Consider the following 15,374-nt stretch of genomic DNA (forward strand, 5'->3'; position numbering starts at 1 on the left):
CTCCATATGTTCCTATTTTGTTGGCATGTTTTATGTTAAAATATTTTCATTGAATGCATATAAAATATACTTAGAATATAGTTGCCAAATTGAAAGTTAGATATTATATGATATATCAATTAATATGCATGAAGATTTGAAAAAAAAAAAAAAAAAAAAAAAGAAAGTGAAAGTGGCAGGAAATTATTTAATCAGAACATGACAAGTGTCATGTCAGATTCGCTTTTAGTATTATGTTATTGATTTTAATGAATTGATATCACAAATTAATCGGAAGGCAATCGTGCAGCGTGTTGATTGGCTAAGTCATTCAAGACTAACAATACTGCAAAAGGAACTAGCCCCGGAGAGTTGGTATGCCCTCATTGACGGTGCTGTAAAAGGAGTCCCTGGTCCAACAGGTGAGGGTGGGGAGGCTATTATTCATGCTCACCTGGGCTTCTTTGCATTGTCTCAGCCTTTTCTACAAGCTTCAGCAGGGCCGAGGTCCTGGCTTTGGTTCATGGCCTAGAACTTACACGCAATTTACACATTGGCAAGCTATTAATCCAACTTGATAATCTAGCATGCGTGTAAGCTAGCTCTAGTATTAACTCACCGGCATAAGGAATCGGTGAGTGTGCTCACTTGAACAATCATTGCCGCTCTTTAAAAAAAAAAATTCAGACCAAGGTCATTGTAATTTGAAAAAAAGATATACATATTTATCATTTTCAAAATAAATGATCTATATATCTATCATTTTCAAAATTATGAAATGTACTTTTGTAAAAAAAAAAAAAAAAAAAAAAAAAAGGTATTAGGGAGACTCGCAAGATAAAGGAGAGGGAACTAAATGAATTCCATGAAATTTGATTGATTACTAAAATACAAGAATTTAAGGTGGGTAACAATATCACTATTCCACCAGCTAAGCTTTATAAAGTACATTATATGTAAAACACTATGACAAATTAATTACAAAGTATATATATACATATTACTATCAATACTATGTATTATTTAAATTTTGAATAAGAAAAAAAAGGTACTTGTATTATATACTTCCTCCGTTTTTTTTTTATTGCATCATAGGGGTTTTGGAGGCAAAATTTGGTAGTGGGAAAAAGTAAGAGAGAGAAACGTAAAAATACAAAATAGTCCATGTAATGTAAGATAAAATAAAAAATAAGTGTGACAAAGTAAGGGTATGTTGGGTATTTGCAGTGTGGACATAGATATTTTTTATCCTAAAAAGGAAATGATGCAATAATAAGTAAACTTCCTAAAGTAGTAAGTGATGCGATAAAAAAAGAACGGAGGAAGTATATCTTACAATGTCACATCTAGTGTAAAAATGTACAATATATAATTTTTGAATGAGCTCGTGGAGTACAATATCATATACTTATTGTCTATGTAAAGAATTCATGTAATTTTTTTTATATATAAGAGAAATTGAATCAAATAATATCTTATACTAGTATAATGCTAGCTATTTTTGGTATATGTATATGTATACTTTTAAGTGGTTGATGAGAAATAGTGATGCTTATTTCTAGTATTAGGCTATTAGGCATCAGAATTTGCAATCCAATGTCTGCCATTGACAAAGCTCTTAGCAAGGAAGGGATGGGCTGTATCATAGTCCAGTTCTCTTGCCCATGAGGTACCACTAACTGCTGCTGCTCCTGGACCCCAACACTTGTATACTCCAAAAAATGCAGTCCTGCAACATAAAACTCTATCATATTAGACTACTAGGTTAGGTTCCGTGTCATGCACGTTACGTTATTTTAATTAATTTTGACAGATTAATTTATTTATAGCATAAAATTTTAAAAATTGTTTAATATCTTGAACAAAATTGAAGTAACATGAAATATTTGATCAGGATCATATTCTTAAAAAATATTCCACCAAATACATCTTCTTGAAAAAGATTATATGTTTCCTTATTATTCCGCAATTAATTGAGTATCAACATAAAAATGGTAAATATGATTGCTCATTTATATAGTTGACAAAAACAAACATTTTTTTTTTAAATAACTTCCTTAAATATTATAACTTCCTTAAATAACTTCCTTAAATATTATAACTTCCTTAAATAACTTCCTTAAATATTATGCAATTTATAACTTCCTTAAATAACTTCCTTAAATATTATATAACTTCCTTAAATAACTTCCTTAAATATTATATAACTTCCTTAAATAACTTCCTTAAATATTATATAACTTCCTTAAATATTATGCAATTTATATAGTTGACAAAAACAAACATTTTTTTTAAAATAACTTCCTTAAATATTATATAACTTCCTTAAATATTATAACTTCCTTAAATAACTTCCTTAAATATTATAACTTCCTTAAAGATTATATAGTTATTGATTTGGCAACCTATTTCAAGTACTTCAACCTATTTCAAGTACTTCGTAGTTTATAACAGGCCCAATTTTTAATCACTTTAAATTTTATAGTTGTTTGACAAGCACCTTGTGAAGAAATTTAAGGGGTTAAATTAAAATGTTACCTTCTTTTTTTTCTTCTTCTTTATTTTTTTTTTTTTTTTTTGAATGGGTTACTTAAAATTTCCATTTAATTTATTTTCTTTATTTTTAATAATCGAAAATGTTATTTTAGAGATTTCAACTCCCTAATCAATTAGTTACAACTCCATTTCAATCGATGTGTTAAACACAATTTTATTGTCCACGGTAGATAAAATCTGTGCAAAAGTTCTCTAAGGCATTATAGTGATGACTAACTTTGTGATTTCAATACTTATTAAAGCATCTTCAATAGTTGTGAATACTCAAGGTAGGACCTTGCTTGCAATACTTACAAATCTCAAGCTAATAGCTAATGCTTGAAAAGACTATTAAAATTACTAGCTGATTATTTAGTAGTTAACTATTGGGGTACAAATTAAGAAGAAGGTAAAAAGCAAGCTAATATGACAATTAGCTTGTCATTAGAGATGCTTTTAAAGGCTAATATCACAGCCTAATCTAATCTAATATATATATATAGGGGAGTTTTTTTCCAAGTCTTTAGAGCGCCATCTAGGATTTTATTTTTTAAAAAATTATTAGAGTGCCAATTAGGACTAATATTTTTAAAACGTTACAATCAGATTATGCCACGTAAGATTAGTTTTTTTTCAAAGCGCTACATAGGTTTATAATAAAAGCGCCACGTAAGATTTAAAATTTTAAAACGCTACAATAAGATTATGCCACGTAAGATTAATTTTAGAGCGTTACATAGGAAACTGTTATACTTTAGCCAATGGAAAAAAAAATGCAATTTATTTTAGATCAAAAAATTTATATTAATTATAAAAATAAAATCAGCGCGCTTTTTGTGTAGCTGGTCATATCGTGTGGCCGAATGAGACACACCCAAACACTGACCAAATAACCCTGATCGATTGAGTAACTCCTGATCAACCAAGTAACTCTTGACCAAGTAATTCCGACCATACGGTGTGACTAGCCACATACGAAACTTTGTAAAATAAAATATTGTCTATTTATATTACGAATTTTATCTAAATATGAGAAAGAAAAAAAAAGTTAATAAGTCAATTTATAATAAAAAAAAATTCAAGTACTACGCAAGCGAATATCACAAAGTTTATTAGATAAATATATATTTAGTAAAATATTTTATTTGAAAAAATACAAATAAACCGTACATCACACGGATTTCATCCAGTATTAATATAAATTGTTTCACCTAAGAAATGGTAAAACTCGTGACAATGGTTGCAATTCCCGATTGATGCATTTTGATTAATTAAAGAGGTGAAAGTCGATGTTAATAAGATTATATTAGGGGGGAAAAAAATAGGGCAACACTTGGTAGATTTAAGAAGGCATATGCAATACATAAAAACCACTTGAAACTTGAAAAACACCATTCAAATATATATGATGGTGATTTTGTGTTACCGTGTTAAGGAGGTACTTACTTGTTCTTCTCGTTTTTATGGTCCCAATCGTCCCATCCACCATGAGCAACGATGTCATCGAAATAAGTATAAGAATAGACAATTCGAGAGTATTGGCTCATTGCTCGGCCCACATAGATTGGTCCACTTCCTGTCACCCTACAATTTACGAATGCAAACCCTGTCTTCTCTTCTCGTGATGTCCTGAATTGTGCTGCTATCGACCCAAACCTTGTTGCCGTTGAGTGTATTTCACAATCCTGAATAACAAATAAACTACGTATTAGGAAATCCAATCATGATTAACCATTATTACATCGATCCATATTAATTTACATATAGATTAACTTTTTTCCGAACATCCTAAATAATATTAGCTACACTCCTTTCTATTGTCGTCCTATACTTCATTTTGGGATAATCTTTGAGATTGCCCCATACCTAGTAAGTTTTTGCTCTCACAAACTCAATAGTCCGCACTAAAATACTGACTCATGCCCAATTATGTTGCCTAATCCTTAAGAAACGGAACTTTGCTCTATGAGGCGACAATCAAAAGGGATGGTGGGAGTATTCTATATATGTAGGTGACTATAAAAATCGGACTCCCACCTTTTAATAGGATACTATATGTTAGTGCTAGCATGATTGCACCCACTAATATATATTACACTTAGTATTTTTAAAAGTATCCCATTTTGATTTTTTGCACTTGTCACGTACCACTTTGACTAATGTTAGTGAATTATACATAAGGAAACATATAATCATGTTAATACTTGTAGAAATCAGCTCAATATGTAATTTTCAAATATTAAATTTTTATAATTCAGACTTATTAATAATTAAATATATTATTCGTCAAAGTTATATATTAGCAGCATACGCGCTTAGTGGATTGCGACATTTAATAAAAATTAGAGGGAGTGCAGATTAATTAATTAACAATGTAATGAAACATTCATGCATGTGAAGATCATTACCTAAAATAGTATAAACATTTTGTAATATGTGATTATAAACTAATAATTAACCCATGCACTGAAGAATGCAGACTGCTTAACCCCTTATAATACAGAAAATAGATTTTAAATGTACTAGTAGGAGTAAAATAAAGAATTTATAGAAGTGGATAACATTATTCTTCAATTCATCATACATTATTAAACTGAGAATGTTGCTAAATAAGAGCTTACCTTATACATGGAACGACCATTGCCAAATATGAAATCAATAGAGCCCTCAATATAACAATCCTTGAAGTAATGTCGACCTGCATCGTCACACAAAGTGTCCTGATGACCATAAAATCCACAACCCGTGAAGAAGGCCTTGTCGCCGGATATCCTAAAAGCCGCCGCCTGCCACCCCTCCATTCCCGGTAGTGGAGCTGGCGCGGTGTTCTACATTTAATTTGTACATACATCATTTCAATTTAATTAGCTAATAAAAATAATGTTACATTATTTGTAGACGTATAGCTAGTTGTATTACTCGCATAGGAAGTAAAACATTTGATGAATGTACGTACGAACCTTGAAGCTAATGTTTCTAGCGGAGAAATGATTAGCCAAGACAGTGACCGAGGCCGTGCGGTAGGTACGTAGTTGTGCTCCGTCGGGGCCGGGATCACATGCCCTATCATGCCACTCGATCACCGTCACGTCTCTTCCCGCCCCTTGAAATGTTATGTAAGGCTTTGTTGCTGGTACCTCTACTTTTTCACTGCAATCAATCATCCAAATTCACCCTCAACATTAATATTACTATTGGCTTGATGCTAATGTATAAGTACTAAATAATTTGCAATTACAATTACCACTACACGTTCTTTTTTATTCTTCTTATTTGATTAAGAGGGAGCCTTAGTTTCTCATATGACATTTTTGTAAATAAACCAACAACTTTATTCAATTGTGAAGCCCACAATAATGATAAAGTTGTTGATTTATTCACGAAAATGCCCTCATGAGAAACAAATTTCATTTCTCATTATGAAAAATAGGGAATTTTCCTTTAATAAACTAAAGTATGTTTTAGAGACAAGATATATATATATATATATATGAAGAACAAGCAGAGACAATGAGATCGAGTATAACATTTCCTACATGCAACAAATGTGATGAGGTGGTTATGTATGTTACTAATGTACTATACATGCGTAAACATACATTGATTACGAAATTTTTATACAATTATAGCTAAAGGTAAATGTAATAATCATGAACCATCTACCTAGCATTATTTCTTGCAAGTGTAAGAAAGTGTGAGAGACGAGGGCAAAGAATATTAGCACATTACATGTATAATCCAGGACGAATATGAATGATGACATTAACCATGTTATCATCCGGGACAGCATCCACGGCTGCTTGGACGGAAACATAATCTCCACCACCACCAATATCGACAGTGATATGTCGATAGCTAGGAGGCCATTCCCACAAACGGTGATGGCCCCTCGTGTAGTTGAACACCGGTGATGAAGATGGAGATGGAGACGGAGATTGTGATGGAAATGGCGGCGTGGTAACACCACCATTTCCATGATGATGGTGGTGGTGGAGGTGGCGAGATCCTACAACAACCTGCAAGGTAGCAAGTGATAATAATAAGTACCATAATGTAACAATAAAAGTACAATAAGATAATAAAGAAGCCATAATTTTAGACAAAAATAATAGAAAAAAAAATTGTAGGATTTCTTCTTATTTCTTGGGTTTGATTTTTTGTCAGCTCACTCAATTCTGACAATGGATCAAATAAGATGAAGGGCGTTACTATTTATATCAAGATTTGTCTCTATTGTTATTATTCAATGTAACGGTCATTTTACTTAACTCATACATATAATATGTTTCCCTCCATTATACGGAGTAACAGACAAATATAGTGGGTCGAGAAATAAAAATATGTAGCCGTTTATTTGGCCCTTTTTTATTGGACCATAAGAAATTTTTACTACCCTTTCTTTGAAAATTAAATTTAGAAATTAAATACTGTACTATTTATGAATTACAGTAAAATTAATAAGCTTAAAGACAAAGTTGACAACATTCTCTTTTGATTTACTTGGATTGGAATGTTCGCCATTATATATATATTGTATACGAACATTTATGTAGATGCTTGCGCTGCGTTGCCTTCATACATGAAATCAAAACTCTCTATATACCTACACAATAGCATTGCTTGTTATTTTCAGGGCCGTCTCAAAGGATTTAAGGGCCCTAACGTATAAAAATCGAATCCCTAAATATACGTGTACATAAATTTAAGAACGTAAAAATATGTTACTTTTATTTAATAAGCATCTAAAGTACTTTGTTTTTTCATTTCATAATGAAGCCTTCTAAGTTACGAATTAAAATTTAAGTACGAAAATTCTAGTCTTGTGTTTTTTCCGTACATCACAAATTTACAAATCAATATTTTAACAAAATATTATGAATAAAAGTCCAAATTTATAACTAAAAGTCCAATATATTTTTTTTTTTGACACAAACCGAAAGCTCATCATTTTATTAAAGCATCAAGTTTGCAAGATCATTACAAATAACCCTTTGAATATCAAGAGGGTACTCTTCTAACCTAATACGACACTCATTGAAATTGCAACTTAAATTAGCCAAGCTATGCGCTACACCATTGCCAACCCTTCTAATAAACAAAAACTCCACTCTTCTACAGTCTTTCAGGAGCATGAGGTGATAGGCGTGTCGCGTACCTAACAAAAATAACCTAACTATTCCTCCTAACTATGTAGTCGGGCAAGTAAGGGTCGAATCCCAAGAGACTAAGGTTCACCTAAATTATCTAGACTCAAATAATTACTAAGCAAGAATCAAATCAATGATGGAATAAACTAAGAGCTAATGTATGGAAAACTAGAATAAATCAAAAGAATATAATGAATCAATAAGCTAAAACATCCAAGATCAAGTATCACCACAATTACGATCGATGCAATTATATATCTACCCCTAACATACAATTCCAACTAACATGGGGAAAAGTAAACCCTAATCAATACCAAGGACCTCTCTCGAGTATCAATGACTTCCCTAACATACAATCAAGCCTATTCTCATGGAATCATGCAATTTAGAGACATTAAACACTTTACTTCACTTCCCAATTATCAATTCAACTACTCTCGTGATGAATTTCAAACCCTAAATTAATCTACCCAATTCCGTTAACACCCAACTCTCGTTGTGATTAAAACAATGGAATAATAACAATACTAATTATCTCTAATCTAGTATTGGCATAATCACAATCAATTTAGCATAAACAATTGCAATAGTTATTAGAGAACTTAAAGAAATTAATTTATGCATCAATCATAATTGGGCTACCCTAGATCTTGGAATATAAGAACTACTCACTCATATTAAAATAAACAATAGCAAAATCAATCAAGGAAAACATAATTAAGAAATAAAGAATGAAAGGAAAATACCAAATCTTGAAATAAATGGAAATTGCAAAAGTAGAACTTGAATCTTGAATTACAAAAGCAACGTAAGAGTTTTAGAGAGAACTAGGTCTAAAAGGAAAATACTGGATAGTGAAATGTAATAAAGTTTGGGGTATTTATACTCCCAACAAAAAGATAAGAAAGCAAAGAAAAATCAGCGCATATCCTCTCCTTAAGAGGAAAGGACGTGCCTACAAGAGGCACGGACGTGCCTCACTTCGAGTAAGGTTTTTCTTGTCTTCTGGACTCCAGGCACGGACGTGCCTCATATGCAAATTCAAAGTCAGCAGGGGCACGGACGTGCCTCACTTCCAGAGAGTTTTCTTCAGTTTCTGAGGCCTAGGCACGGACGTGCCTAAACTGGGCACGGATGTGCCTAGCTTCTAGATTACTTCTTCTTTCTTTCTTCAATAATACATGGGCGTGCCTCTCTTAAACATGGTCGTGCTTGACTCCAAAAAGGCCTAAATGACTCGTTCTTCGACCAATGAGCTTCGTGAACGTCCATGGCCTCGGTTTAGTCTCATGACTTCATAAAAATCTCCATATTTGCTTCGTTAATCCTGAAATACATCAAAAACAACGAAACTACCCATAAAAGTATCGAATCATCGAAACTAAACCAAATCAAACCAAAATGGACTAAAATACTAAGCAAGACTAATAAAAACAACTAAAAAGAAGACAACAAACATGCACAAAACACGGCTTATCATGAGGATGCATATGTCTTTCACTACGTTCCCAAAAGCATTCGGAGGCGTGATACCCTTCTTCATATGATGGAACAATTTAATATTGTCAGTTTCAAGAACGAAGTCCCTGAAACCCGCTTCAATAGCTGTCATAAAGCTCTGCCGCATTGCCATTGCTCCACCAACATCAACCTCAAAGTTTCCCTGTAAGCACGAGCAGAAAGCCAGCACCATATCCCCAACACTGTCACGCAAAACCCCTCCCATTCCAAGCTGCTGCTGATTAAAGAAAGCAGTGTAGCGTCTGTGTTTAGCTTATACACATCTGCTGCAGGGGCCTTCCACACCGAGCCAAGCTGCTGCACTGGTTGGACAACTCCACACTTCTCCAACGCATCTTCATACTCCCCGGCCAGCAAGGCCAGCAACCTTATTAATAATGTCAGCCTCCATCTTTCGTTTCCCTTCAAAAATCCAACCATTTCGCCTCAACCAAACTCCTCAAGCCAAACACCAAAACATATCCCACCACTTTGGCTCTTTGATTTTTTTCCTTCATAGCATTACACCAATCTCGAAACCCACTTTTCTCACCTAAATTCGTATCCAATCTAAGCATAGAATATTTCCGAATTATGCTAACAGACGGATACACTAATAGCATATGTAAGATAATCTCATTTTCCTCCCCACACATTGGGCAAATTGGATCATCAATCATTCCTTTAGCTGCAAGGTTGCTTCTAGTAGGAAGACTATCTTTAACACATTGCCACGCAAAGAACTTAATTTTGGGTGCAATGTGAGCATGCCAAATAGATCTCCAGGTGAACACATTCTGCCCATTCAAAGCAGATGTCTTTCCTCTATCCTCACTTTCAATCAGCATATTATACACACTTTTAACATTGAAATGCTCATCCTTCGAGTGGTGCCACGACTAGCCATCATTCTCTTTAAAAAAGGAATGGGAATACTACATATATCATTCACTTCCCTCAGCGAGAAAAGCTCATTTAACAGGCTTATATTCCACTTCTTTTCCTCCCACAACTCATTCACAAAAACTAGAGCAAACTCACCCTATTCCCTTTGTGCAAAAACACTAAAATCAGGAAGTCTTGGGACCCATGGATCATCCCAAATATATATATTAATACTACACCCCTTGCCGACACTCTTTCTAGCTCCTTTTACAATCACCTCCTTAACACTTAAAATTGATATCCATGTAAAGCTTGCATTAGAGGCAATTTACCTTTTAGCACTCGACACATTAGAGACGTCTCATTTGTCAAAATTCTCCATGCCTGTTTCGCTGGCATTTCTTTGTTGACGAGTTGCATATTACGGAAACTCAAACCACCATTATTTTTTGCTCGATACAACTTGTGCCACACAACCCAACAGGTTTTCCTCTCTGCCCTTTTTTCCCCCCAAAAGAAATTCCGACACATTCATTCCACCTCCTTCAAAATGCTAACCGGAATTGAGAAGCATTGCATTGCATAAGTAGGAATAGCTTGAGCCACAGCCTTTATAAGAATCTCCTGACCTGCTTGAGATAAAAATCTTTCCTTCGAGCCTTTAAGCTTCTTCCAGACCCAATCCTGAATACTCTGGAAAACGATTTTTTTAGACCATCCAATGTAGGTTGGAAGGCCTAAATATTTTTCATTTCCTTCGACAGCCTTAAATGATAACTTCATCTGAAGCATATTTTTCTTTTCACGATCAATGTTTCGGCTAAAAGACACCTCCGATTTTTCCATATTCAGTTTTGGGTCCGATGCCACCTCATAGGTTGAAAGAAGCTCAAGAACTCTATCGGTTTCTTCTTCATTTGCTTGAAAAAACAGGAGACTGTCATTTGCAATAAACAGATGTGAAATAGGCTCAACATGCTTTCCAACTTTTACTCCATGAATCATTTTCCTTTTTTTCCGCATCCCTTAAAAGAGCCGATATACCCTCTACACACATAAAAAAGAGAAATGGGATAAAGGATCTCCTTGCCGGAGCCCTTTACTTGCTTAAAACCCCGAGACGACTGTCCATTGACCAACACATCAATAGAAACTGAAGTCACACAGATCATTATATTCTGCACAAAAGTCTCCGGAAAGCCAAAAATTTTCATCATTCTTTCCAAAAAACCCATTCTACTCTATCTTATGCTTTGCTCATATCAAGCTTCAACCAAAAAAACCATTCTTCCATGTCTTCTTCTTCCTCAAGTAATGAAAGCATTCATAAGCCACCAAAATAGTCTGTAATTAATCTATCCGGCACAAAACCACTTTGAGATTTCCTAATAATAGTAGGGAGTACTTTTTAAGTCTATTAGCTAAGACTTTTGACACAATTTGTTACACAACATTGCGCAAACTAATTGGCCTATAATCAACAGGAGACTCACACTCTTTATTTTCGGAATTAGCACAATATAAGTCTGATTAATAAGACCTATATCTACTACATTACTAAGAATACTCAAAGAATTTCTAATAACAACATTGCCAACAATATTCCAAAAATTTTGGTAGAAAGTTGCAGACATACCATTAAGGCCTCGAGCTTTGGTAGGGTGCATTTGGAAAAGAGCTTCACAAACTTCCTCACCATTAAAAGGGGCTACTAAATAAGAAAATTTCTCCTCTGAGATTTTTGAATCAACTTTGTCGATGATGTTTTCCGCTTCCCCAGGACCACCAGATGAAAATAATTCTTCAAAGTGGCTAGCAAGCACTTCAGAGATTTGTTCTTCTTCCCGAAAAAGATTACCAGCACGCATAATCTTTTATGTCACGAATATGATTTCTCGCCTTTCTCTGACTTGCTTGTTGATGAAAAAATGAAGTGTTTTTATCACCTTCTCGGAGCCAATCATATCTACTTCTGTCTCCAAAATAAGTCCTCCCTGCGTTCCAGCTTATCCATTCTATCATCCAAGGCCCTCATCTGCGCAATAATTTCATCAGATTGATCTTCCCAAACTCTTCCATTCTAGCTCTACATTCCTTCAACTCTTTCACAAAATCACCAAATTTATTACGGCTCCAAGCACTCGGATTAATTGAGGTATAAGCGATTTTTGAGCATATATCACCACCATGGTTCCACGCATTCTGAATAATATCTTCGCAAGTCTCATCCCTCAACCACATCTCCTCAAATTTATACCTCTTTCTGAATTTTTTTCTTTTTTGGCTTCCCAACTCCTTCACTAATACATCAAAAGATAGGAAGATGGTCAGATTTCCGTTTTGACAAGTGAGACACAAAGGAACTAGCAAAAAAATTTCGCCATTCCTTATTTGCAAGAAACCGATTGAGCCTTTCTTGAACATTCTTCTCTCCACCTCTATTATTTGTCCAAGTGGAATCATGTCCTATGTCCTCCAATTCACAAACATCAATAGCACTCCTCAGAATTTCAGCTTCAATAAGATTAAACTCCCTCCCACCTTTTCTTTCATTCGAAGTGAGCATGAGATTGAAATCTCCCCCACATATCCACGACCCAAAATGGTTATTATGAAGAGTATCCAACAAAAACCCTGTCTTGTGCTTATTTTCTTCCTCGGGGTGGCCATATATCCCTATAAACCTCCATCTTCCAATACCCGTCCACCTCACCCCAAGCATCAATGTAGTGTAAAGAAAAGGACTTAATTTCCACATCAAACGAGTCCTTCCATAACAGAGCATGCCCACCACTTCGTTTTCTCCCCGCACCTTCACAACATACTGCTACCATATTGCTGAATGTTAGTTTTATTTTAATTTTCTCCATCTCATGCTTTTTTTAATCTTGTCTCCACAAAAAAATCAGCTGGGGTTTTTCGAGATAAACAACAATTTTTAGTGCACTAATCGCCGAGGTATTCCCCAAACCTCTACAATTCCATGAAAGGGCGTAATTCATTGTTCACCAAGAGCCCATGGAGTGGGGCCCACCACATTTTGAGATAGCATTAAAACCTTACGCCACTTATTTGCTTCATCATTCATCACATCCTCATCCACCAACATATCATTTTCCTCTGCCCCCCCCCCCACTCACCACACTCTCTTTTGCTTCCTGCTACCTTTTTTACTCCCTCACCAGCCTTCTTTTCTCCCCTTAGAATTGTCACCTTTCTTCCCCTCTCACCAACCGAAGTATCTCCCTCCTCCCTCCTCTTATCTTCTACTGCCACCATACCCCCATTACTCCCCCCTTCAATCTTCAAGATTGTTTCCCCTAGGTCTACTTTCCCCTCTCCCTTCTTCGATTCCCCGTTATCATATTCCAGTCTCTTGCTTCCCTCTCCTTCCTTGTCTTCCCCTGCTTTCCCTTTTTTACTCTCAATTTTTTTTATCACCCTCATATTTTCCTACTGCAATTGTACGCAAAACCATCTGCTCTCCCTTACTTATAATCTTAAGTTCAGCCTCCTTACCTTGCACTCTATCATCATCTTTATCATTCTCCTTTTCATTTGGGGAAGAGAAAATAAGCTTTCTCGCAGCACCTACAGGACCTAGCTTTATCACATCAGGATCATTATAGCTGGGGTTCTTTTTAGCAATTGTCGAGGACCTTATACGTTCCAACCATTCTTTCTCAGCTTCTCTTTCTCCTACATCAAACCTGTTTCTCTTCATGGGTGAAGCACGAAGCCATGGTCCATACTTGAACACCACTTTTGAATCATCATCTCTGTCTTGATCTTTATATTGGTACTCTTTCTCAGTATGATCAAGCATTCCACAAAAAAGCAGAAATCTGCCAAGCGCTCATACTTCAAATCAATCCATGTGGACTGAATTTTCCCCGACGCAAGAAATAAACCCCTGTGCAAGGGTTTGTTAATGTCCACAAGGACCTTGGTTCGCATACATTCTCCCCATCCAAAAGGATCAGACTCATCCGCCTCCACAAACCCTCTAAGAAACTCACCAACATCATACATTACCGACAATTGAGGACATCTAGCAGCCGCACTCACATAGGAGTATGCTTGAAGATTATTTCAGAGGGTTTTTCATCTCCCTGCACTTCCTTTAAGAGAAGTAATTTCTCATCAAAAAACCAAGGTCTCCCCTCCAATACACGTTCCTTGTCTTCCACACAAAAAAATCGAAAGACGAATAAATTCGTCTCCACAACCCTAACATCATATCAAAATTTTCCTTTAACCTCCACACACCCTTCAACGTACGTTTCATCGCCTCTAAGTTATACGGTTTTACAGTCCATAATTTTCCAACTAGTGTAAGGTGCAATTTGGTTTTAGTATCATCCGACACCAATTCAACATAATCGCCCCCTAACACCACACCTTCATCTTCTGTCAATCGCAGCTTTTCCAGTCATCGAGTAAATTGTCCTCCATCATTAACAATATGCGTTTGCTCGAGAATTTAATTGAAAAGATTGCTATTAATTTGCTAGAGAATTGGGAAAAAATATTTTTTTCGCACTACCAAACCCTAGCACGGGACTTACTCACCCTAGAGAGGGACTTTAAGATAGTAGTGTTTGATAAATTAACTAAAAGTCCAAATTTATAACAATTGTGTCAATTCAATTAAAATAAAAAAATTAACATTAATGTTTTTAAAAGGAAACCGAAAGATGAAATAGAATTTTTCAAGGATAGCACTCTACTAAATTATAACAGAGCAGAGCAGAGCAGAACAACACAAAATAACAACTCAAAAGAATAGGGCCTAACCTATAATGCCAACAAAGAGAGCATTGTTCAAATTTTTTTATTGAAGAGAAATTCATATTAAATGTGGCCTAACTTATGCAAATACACACTTTAAACACTCTAGTTATTTTATACCCTCTTACATAGTTACATACTACATACGTATTGCAGATGATCACATAAGGATGTGATTATTATGAGATATTGTGAGTCACAACTAGGTAAACATATAGGATGAACACCTTGACAAACTAGCAAGGGAACAACAAATAAAAAGATGATTAGATGGATTATAGAATGTCCCTAAGAAAAATTGTTTCATACTCACAATTCTTAGGGCTAATAGTTTTCACGACAAATATACAAAAGAACAGACAGTTTTTATGACCTTTTCAATTCTTTCTCGATAATATTAAACTTTAATCATCCAATCATTTTTCAAATTTCAATGCGTTATGATTGTATTTGACTTTGAGCCAATAAGGTTTAATGCGGAATCAGCTCAATGCCACCTTTTGAGACAATGAGTGCATGCCTAGAAAAACCATATAA

General features: G+C 34.9%; 1 protein-coding gene across 1 annotated transcript; it reads right to left on the reverse strand.

The window, feature by feature from the left end:
* Window positions 1-1,244: 1,244 nt before the first annotated feature.
* Window positions 1,245-6,684, reverse strand: LOC110737150 (probable pectinesterase 68). Its single transcript, XM_021917523.1, has 5 exons — window positions 6,244-6,684; window positions 5,475-5,664; window positions 5,136-5,342; window positions 3,961-4,199; window positions 1,245-1,708 (listed from the first exon to the last, which is right to left on the reverse strand). The coding sequence occupies exons 1-5, from the start codon at window positions 6,603-6,605 to the stop codon at window positions 1,552-1,554; spliced, it is 1,155 nt and encodes a 384-aa protein (XP_021773215.1). The 5' UTR covers window positions 6,606-6,684; the 3' UTR covers window positions 1,245-1,551.
* Between the last annotated feature and the right edge of the window lie 8,690 nt (window positions 6,685-15,374).

The sequence above is a fragment of the Chenopodium quinoa genome, unplaced genomic scaffold (assembly GCF_001683475.1).
Source record: "Chenopodium quinoa cultivar QQ74 unplaced genomic scaffold, ASM168347v1, whole genome shotgun sequence".
Lineage (NCBI taxonomy): Eukaryota > Viridiplantae > Streptophyta > Magnoliopsida > Caryophyllales > Amaranthaceae > Chenopodium > Chenopodium quinoa.

Coding starts and splice junctions, on each gene's coding strand:
- LOC110737150 (XM_021917523.1), bottom strand. CDS start 6,605: ATGGCTTCTTTATTATCTTATTGTACTTTTATTGTTACATTATGGTAC. Junction 5,665..6,243: donor ATTCGTCCTGGATTATACAT/GTAATGTGCTAA, acceptor GATTGATTGCAG/TGAAAAAGTAGAGGTACCAG. Junction 4,200..5,135: donor ATGGTCGTTCCATGTATAAG/GTAAGCTCTTAT, acceptor TTTGTTATTCAG/GATTGTGAAATACACTCAAC.